The sequence below is a fragment of the Sebastes umbrosus genome, chromosome 16, assembly GCF_015220745.1.
Source record: "Sebastes umbrosus isolate fSebUmb1 chromosome 16, fSebUmb1.pri, whole genome shotgun sequence".
NCBI classification, from domain to species: domain Eukaryota; kingdom Metazoa; phylum Chordata; class Actinopteri; order Perciformes; family Sebastidae; genus Sebastes; species Sebastes umbrosus.
The window spans coordinates 25,805,974-25,815,012 of NC_051284.1; the positions used below are offsets into that span (position 1 = coordinate 25,805,974).

At 35.4% G+C, this 9,039-nt stretch overlaps 1 protein-coding gene across 1 annotated transcript; it reads left to right on the forward strand.

Moving 5' to 3' along the window:
* Positions 1-795: 795 nt before the first annotated feature.
* LOC119474972 (synaptojanin 2 binding protein) lies at positions 796-8,920 on the forward strand. The gene is made up of 5 exons (XM_037747379.1): positions 796-917; positions 996-1,233; positions 3,141-3,277; positions 3,568-3,663; positions 6,157-8,920. Exons 2-5 carry the CDS (start codon positions 1,170-1,172, stop codon positions 6,298-6,300), a joined length of 441 nt encoding a protein of 146 aa, XP_037603307.1. The 5' UTR covers positions 796-917; positions 996-1,169; the 3' UTR covers positions 6,301-8,920.
* Positions 8,921-9,039: the final 119 nt, after the last annotated feature.

The following is a 9,039-nucleotide window of genomic DNA, read 5'->3' on the forward strand; positions in this document are numbered from 1 at the left end:
TTTTTTTTTACTTTTTTTGACATACAATACCAGAATTTTTTTATAATTTTTTTTATATATGACATTTAAAAAAAAATCAATATACTATACTATGATTTTTTTTTTTTAACTTTTTTTGACATACAATAAAAAATTTGACTTTTTTATTACTTTTCTTTTTTACATATGACATTTTTTTAAACTTTTTTTCAATATACTATACTATGACTTTTTTTTTTTTTTTTTTACTTTTTTTGACATACAATACCACAATTTTTTTATAATCTTTTTTTTACATATGACATTTAAAAAAAAAAATCTCAATATACTATACTATGATTTTATTTTTTTTTTTAACTTTTTTTGACATACAATACTAGAACTTTTTTCTGATTTCTTTTTTACATATGACATTTTTTAAAACTTTTTTTCAATATACTATACTATGACTTTTTTTTTTTTTTTTTTACTTTTTTTGACATACAATACAGGAATTCTTTTAGAATTTTTTTTTACATATGACTTTTAAAAAAAATACTATATACTATGATTTTTTTTTTTTTTTTTTTTTTTTTACTTTTTTGACATACAATAAAAAATGAGACTTTTTCATGACTTTTCTTTTTTTCACATATGACATTTTTTAAAACTTTTTTCAATATTCTATACTATTTGTTTTACATACAATACTAGAACTTTTTCGACTTACTATACTATGACTTTTTTTCTACATAGTATACTATAAACAAAATTGTTTTGTCTGCCTTTAAAAGAAAACACTTTTGTAGTAGACAATATTCCAGAGTAGGACTATAATTGGAAATACAACAGTGAGCATTAATTAAAGCTGCTCCATGTAAACAAAAAAAAATCACAGATGCATTGCAATGTATAACCCAGTGTGCAATCTAGAAACATGTATAACATGGAGAGCTGAGGTAGTAAAACTACATGACATCACAACTTAATCTGTATTTTGCATTTTATGATTTGCCTCCATGCTTTGTAATTCAAAGGTCGAACCTGCAGTTCCTCCTTCAGCCCATCAGGAGGCAGCAACAACCACAGAGCTCCACAGACTGTAACCGAGGAAAGCAAAGTGAAACTCCTCAATGAGTTAGTTCACCTTCACTGAAATAGTTGGTCCCTTCTTCTCTCTCAAGACTTAACCGGTTTACTGTCTTGACAACATGAATGGCTCTCTGCACTCTCCACCCAACACGGTGGACATTAAACTGAAGCGAGGCTCGGCAGGTAAGACTGGACTGTTAGCTCAGTTAGCATGTAGCAGCTACTAGCAGCTACATGCTAAAAAGCTACGTAGCAGCTAAAATCAATGCTGTCAAAGCTAGCCTCAAGCTAACGGCTAATTTGCGCATAAAAAACAACAAAACCTCCTCCCATTATGTGTTATAGTGTTGTACAAGCAGGGGAAAGGTGTTGTGGAAGCCTGCTGAGCTTTAACAAGTTAGTTTTATATATATAAATTTGAATTTATACACTTAAAGTCAGTAAAAGTGACGTTAGCTGCTCGGCCTGTCAGATTCCAACAGTCTCTGCATTGAAGCCAGTTGGACAGTTATGAAGGTTTATTCAGCTCCCTGAGAGAGTCATGTCTGATTCACAGGTAGACAACTTGTACCTGTTGAATGTTACTCTAAAACCCTGCATCTCATCCCACTATGTGTTATTGTGTAGTACAAGCAGGGGAATGGTTTGTGGTTAGTTTAATATATATAAATGAGATTTATATACACTTAAAATAAGTCAAAGTAAACATATAAAACATATCAATATCATGTGCAATACTACACTTTAAATTTGCAATGTCACTGTTCATTGTGTGCAATATTAATATCCAACATGTGCAATATTACTTATTTTTAGCTTACTTTACCTTTTTTATTTTACTTATCTTATCTTATTTGCTCATTTTACTTAATGTATCCTACTTAATTGTTATTCTATTAGGCACTGGTGCTAGAAATAGTACTTTTTTATTTTACTTATCTTATCTTATTTACTCATTTTTACTAAATGTATGTTACTTAATTGTTATTCTTTTAGGCACTGGTGCTAGAAATTGTACTTTTTTATTTGACTTATTTTATCTTATTTACTCATTTTACTAAATGTATCTTACTTAATTGTTATTATTTTTTTAGGCACTGTTGCTAGAAATAGTACTTTTTTATTTTATACACTTGAACTTGTTGTAATTTTGTTGTACTTTTGAGCAATCTCTGGCACAAGAATTTCCTTCGGGATTAATAAAGTTCTATCTTATCTTATCTTATCTTATGTTATCTTATCTTATCTTTAGAGCCAGTGAACAGTTAGGAAGGTTTATCTATTTTCCTAGGAGAGTTATGTCTGATTTACATTTGTTATGTAACATCTACTGAACTAAATACATATCTGAGCAGCAGTACAGGGTTGTAATGATTCCTATTGTACTTTGATCCATTGAGATAAATGACTTTATCAGCAACTTCTGCACAGGTAAACAACTTGTACCTGTTGACTGTTACTCTAAAAACCTCGCTGTCTCATGCCTCTATGTGTTGTTGTTATTTTTTAGGCTTGAAAAAAAAAAAAAACTTTACAAAACGGAGTTACAAAGTGCTTTACATGGTGCAAATAAAATAACACAGTTAAAGTAATATTAAAAATAAAATACCCAACAATAATAATAAAAAAAACAAATAAGTCAAATGTATTATAATGTATAGCATATTTCATATGACAGGCATAGAATCAATGTGCTTCAAAGTAAAACATAAATAGGCAAAAAAAAATACTAAAACACAAGATAAGAAGATATACAAAAACATAAGATAGGAAGGTATTACAATAGAAAGAAGAAAGTAATATTATTATTATTATTATTATTATTAATAATAATAATAATAATAATAATAATAATAAACACTGGTATTAGAAACTGAATAATAATAATACTGATTGTAAAATAAAGGTTTTACTGGTAAACCACACTTTTGACATACTATACTATGACTTTTTTCGACATATTTTAATAATAATTGAGATAAATGATGTGACTGAATCAGCAACTTCTGCACAAGTAAACAACTTGTGCCTGTTGAATGTTACTCTAAAAACCTCTATCTCATGCCACTATGTGTTGTTTTGTTTTTTAGGTTTGGGATTCAATATAGTTGGGGGCGTGGACCAGCAGTATGTGGTGAATGACAATGGCATATACGTGTCCAAAATTAAAGAAGATGGAGCTGCAGGTTTGGACGGAAGACTCCAAGAGGGGGACAAGATCCTGGCGGTAATATAACTTCACTTTTATCAAGAGGAGGGTCCTTTTATCATCTCTATAACCTTTGCTAAGATTATTGTGCAGAAGTGCACTATTAAACTGCACTATTTGATTTACAGAGGTGGTGGCAGTACAACATTAAAGGTGCAATGTGTCCAAAGAAGCAGCTTTTCACATCTACTTTAATTAATCGAAAGTGGAACTGATGATTAACTGCAGCCCTCACTGAAGTTTTGATTAAAGGTGATAATGAATGAAAAACCAGTTCCTCATTGTTCTGTGTCTTGTGGGTTGTGCAGATCAACGGGGTCAAGCTGGAGGACCTGACACATCGAGAGACAGTGGATCTGTTCAGGACATCAGGGGAGGACGTGGAGCTGCTTATTCTGAAAAAGGTGGGAGGCACGATCCTTTAAAATCACCTCGTCTTTGTATTCAAATGTTGAAGTGGTTTGTTGATGTTTGTGGTTTTGTATTTATTTTGTCGGCAGTTGGGGAATTTTTTGCTTTATTGTCCGCCACGGTGGAAAATTGTGTTTAGCTCACTGAAACATAAAAGCAGAGCAAGAACATGCAGAATATAAAACAAATATAGTAATGAAACACCATCAAAGTATAAATCTCAGCACAGTAGTAAAGAAATACAAAAAAAATATGTATAAAATACTTACTAAACATATGTGTGCACTCTGAAGCGCCTCCCAGAGTTTTTCAGTCTCAAACTGAGAGAACAAAGGATGTGAACTGTCTGTGAGGTTGTTATCTCTCGCCCTGACCGTGCACAAGTCACAACTAGTAAAGCTGAAGATAAATTCAGCATGGAAACATGAATAAGTAAATGTTTCCTTCAATTCTCAGAAACAGTGGCCTAGCCATAGCCATAATAAAGTGGCATTTTGTTGACTATCTGAATAGTCTGTCTTCTGTTCCTTTTTCCCTGAAGGTTACTGGTTTAGTTTATAAAAGTTTATTCATTTTTTTTATGATATCAGTGGAGGTGTTTCAGGCGAGATGGCCCACCTCCGCTATAAAACACAATGGGAAGCCCCGAGACATCATGTAATGTAATATCAGTGAACTATTTCCAGCTATGGATTAAAGGTAATGTCCGGGTAACATCCAGCTCCACTTTCTATACCACCGAGTTCCTCCTCTATATCCTACATCCTTTAGTTCCTCCAACCAACATTTCCTCTAGAAAATAGATCAACTGAACACCTGATATTTGTTCATAGCTGCCACACCGTGAACAAATATATCTACTACTTAGACTATAATACCAATAAGACACTTAGGAAGTGTTATGTAGTTTATACAGTGTATATACAGTGTAGTGTTTTCATTCTTCTGATTAAATTACATACATTTCTAATGGTTGGATGTTACTTCAGATGACATTACTTGTGCTTTCATTGGGTTCTCTAGCGTTTTGCCAGCAAGTGGAAGAGATGCCACCAGTCACAGTGGAATTTATCTCTACTCACAAATCTTCTTTTGGTTTAGTGGAATTTTGGCAGCAGGTTTGGCGAGAGCAGTGAGGCTCACTGTTGTTGCTTTGGCGACTTGTCTTAAAGCCACACAAGTGATTTTACATGTTTTATCCATTAAAAGTCTCGCTGTCCATTTTCTAAAGCATGTGCATATGTTTTTACAGTAAATAGATTTCTTAAGTAAGTAAAGGGGCCATAAATGACTAAAACAAAGTGTTTCTCAAATCCTCCCAACAGCATTTTTTCATTGGTGGAACTGAACTTTCCAAAACCGACATTCACGCACGGCCATTTTTAACCTTTCTCTCAGGCTCTCTTGTTTTCATTCTTTACACATTTACTTCTGTGACTCTTTTGTGGTACAAACATGTACAAAACTACGTAGAAATGCCTTTGACAAAAGACGTTATACCCATTCAAACAATGATGATTGTGTGACCTTGTTGATGCAACAAGTTATGAAATTCACATTTGCTTTTATGCAGTGAGTGGTGTACATTCATTAGGTGTAACAAAAAATAAATCCAACTCAATGAGAAGTGTTTAACGTATGTGTAAGGTGATTTTCATGCAATACTGGGATGAAATTATATCAGTCTGAAAACATATGCTTTGGGTCATGGCCAACAATAACATCAAGTAAGTTTTTAATTGGATTTATAACTTCTTAGAAGATTTCTTGAAACTGAAATTGTGTCCAAACACCAGAATGTAATTCAAGCAGCCCGTACTGTCTACGTGCGTGGTTTAAACGGATAAGAAACAGGTGTATTTCTACATAAATATCACCTCCAGTGCAGCTTCAATATTTATTCTTGTTAGGGCTGTCACGAGAACCGATACCTCGGTACCAAGCTGACGCCAAAATTCAGAATATGTGACGGTACTCGATTTAGGTGCCGGGATCAGGGCTCGAAACTAACGGCGTGCCGGGATTGATAGATAGTGTTGAAATCGGCAGAGGAGAGTTAATAACGTTAGCTGTTAGCAGCCGCCGGGCAACACATTCCTGTTTGGCTAAATAACGGAGCTAACAGCTAATGTACGGAGGTTGCATTGATTTACATTATGATGTATTTAAGCTCTATTCAGTAAAAAATGGGCAAAGGTAAATTATAACGTTATCATGATGTGTTCAAATATATTCTTGTACAATTTAGTTTTTGGTGAGAAACTTGAGGCGGATCATCAGGGATTAATAATACATTTTCAAAAACCAGTATGCAAACGGTTATAAAGTAGTGTATGTTGAAGTAAATGGGATTTATTGTTTTGTTTTTTACCGTGGTATCGAATTACGTGACGAGAATCGTGGAATTTCACTATGATTGGTATTGACTACTAAATTTCTGGTATCGAGACATCCCTAATTCTTGTTTTTATATCTGTGTCTTGCAGTTGCCCCATCAGGCGAACGGACCCACCGGCTCACAACCCGATCACAAATCGTCCGGGTCTCCTCTGGGAATACTGGCTGTTTTGGCCGGAGCTGCAGCCATCTTTGCATTTTTCTACATGCGGCACCTTAAGAAGCACTTTTAACGACGCCGGCATTTGTCTGTATATTATTTTTAAGACCTAAAACGTTGCTAAAGGCCAAAGAAAAGACAGAGGGAACAAACTCTAAACGGTAGACGTTATTATTTTTTTATTAGTAGCTGTTGGTGTCACTGATGAGTTCCTCCATGTTCATGTGTATAATGTGATTAATGGTAGCTTCTTGACACCCTTCCTATGCAAAAAGGATGTTCTCTTACCACAGAGATTACTTTTACTAGATAACTTTGTGATTGTAAGGCGTAGAAGAAGGATGTATACATGATATTCCTGCTGCTGGGCTGAGCTGGGCTGAGCTCAGGCAGAAACAAACAGCTGCCCGTACACAGATGTTGTATGCAGAATACTATTAAATGCTCGGGTCAAGTCAGACTGGCCTCAAGCTTCAGGGTCCAAACTGAAAGACAGTGTTGTGTTCAGTCTCTCGTAGGCCTCTCTGTAGCTCCATCCCTGAATGGTAGACCTGTCTGAGAGGAACTCGCTGCACTTTCAGTTCGTCAGTGTTTAAAAATTAATGCGACTGGGTTTGATTTTCATTTTCACTGTTGCACAGAATCACGGGAGGAGTGGCGTCCTGCTGCGCTGAAAAAGCCTGCAGTTAATGTGATAAATTATAATGGACTTTCAGAGTGCCTTTTTCTGTCTATTAAGTAATGTTGGTGTTTGGTTCTTGTCGCTCCTTATCGTGATCAAAATGAAAATCAACCCGCTACATCCATTAATACATTAAATTAAAGGATGTTGCTGGCGATAATCTCTATTTTCTTATTGTCAACAAATCCCATTAAAAAGCCCCAAACCATCAGTGAGTTATAACGTCTCTGGCATAGACTCTACAAAATATGGAGGTAGTCTTTCTTTAGAGCGGTTGTGAAGCTCAAAGTGGGTGTCTACGGGTCGTCGCCATCTTGGCAGTGAAGACACAGCTGATGGTTAAAGAGGTCGATCGTCCTGGTGACGCAGCAGAGCAGGCAGCTAGCGACCTAGTACGGCAACCACCTGTCACTCAAAGCGGCCACGCTCTCAATAATTCCGAACTTTAAGCCTTAATATGAATTACGTTTTTTCGTACCAGGCTGTGTTTATTTCAGCTCTATGGGGTCTATGGGGATTGACTCGCTTTTGGAGCCAGCCTCAAGTGGCCATTTGAGGAACTACGGTCTTTGTCACTTCCGCGTCGGCTTCATTTCTCAGCACCGGAGATTGCCGCTTGATCATTCAATACCTTCCGCCTTCCTCAGCCTGTTTGTTGCACGCATCCACAAACCTATTTGCTCAACATGAAATAAATCTTTAAAGACACGTCACAAATGTAAAGTTTAATTTTCAAAAATGGCTCTCTAGGTTCTTTAGACAGCTGGGCACTGTGGTTTTTTAGCAAATGTTTCTCAAACTGGAGGAAATTGTGCATTTGTCAGGGACTATTTTGAGCTACGGATTAATACACATTTGGTGCTCTAGTGAGTATTTACAGCAGCAGGACGGCGTATATGTGACTGACTCAAAATAATCTGCAGTGCCAGTGTTCATCGTAATGAAAGAACATGTCACCCAGTGCTAGGGGTGCATCGATCCGCCTTTTTCAGTTCTGATACGGATACCTGGGCTTTGGGTATCGGCCGATACCGAGTACAGATACGATACCAGTGTTTAATTAATAGTCTGTATGCCTCACTATGTGGAAGTGACTGGGATCATTCTTTTATGTGTAAGGCAACATCAGGCGTGACTTAAACATTGCTTTCTTAACTTCGTAAAACAAAATATAACAAATAAATGAATAGATATAAATGTACTTAATTGTTATTTATTAAAATAATGGTCTACCTCATCTCTACCCAGTGCAACATGCGTTTTTAATATTTTTTTTGGACAACAATGGAGCTCTATGGCACAGAGGAATAAGATGTATCAGACAATACTTGTTAGTAAAAATCAATTCACTGCTGGTTTTGGTCTTTTAATGGGATTTGTTGACAGTAACAAAAATATAGATTATCACCAGACGTATCCTTTAGAGTAAAACACACCAAGTAGTACAATATCACCAAGTAGTTTCACTTTGAAGGGTTTATTATAAAGTGTCATACGGTCACTCAGGGTGAACCATTAAATCTATACCTTAGAAACAAATCATTCCTTAAATGTATATATATCATGTGGTCAGCAGCTCATTTCTCACAGCCATTTCAAACAGTTTCCATTGAGGCCAGTGCTTATAATCACATCACACTTCTGCTATAAGTGATTTATTGATGTGAAGGATCAACAGCTTAATACTGAAAAGCGGTTTGAGCCAGTTCAATGTAAAGGAGAAGTTATTTTTTAATGAAATTAGTTGCCATCAACAACTTTCAATGTTTTTTTTTGCACTAGACACAATCATGGAACTCCTCCGGTTACTTCCATAGAACAGATGAATAAGTGAATTGTGTGTGCTGGGTGTATTTGTCCACATTTGTCAGTCTGCAGCGCATCGACCATGCAATTATCTCTGACTGTATGTGGCTCCTGTTGTCTGTAAATACATTACATGAGTGGGATTGTGAATATGTGCAGTATGCCAGAAAAACAGATCAGAAGCACTAATAAATTATGCAAAATACTGTTGAGTGCGAGTGTTTTACATCCAAGCACCTACTGTATTACAATTATATTACAAGTAATACTTTTTTTATTTTCATTTAATAGCTGGGAATACAGAATATTTCACATGAATCTGTA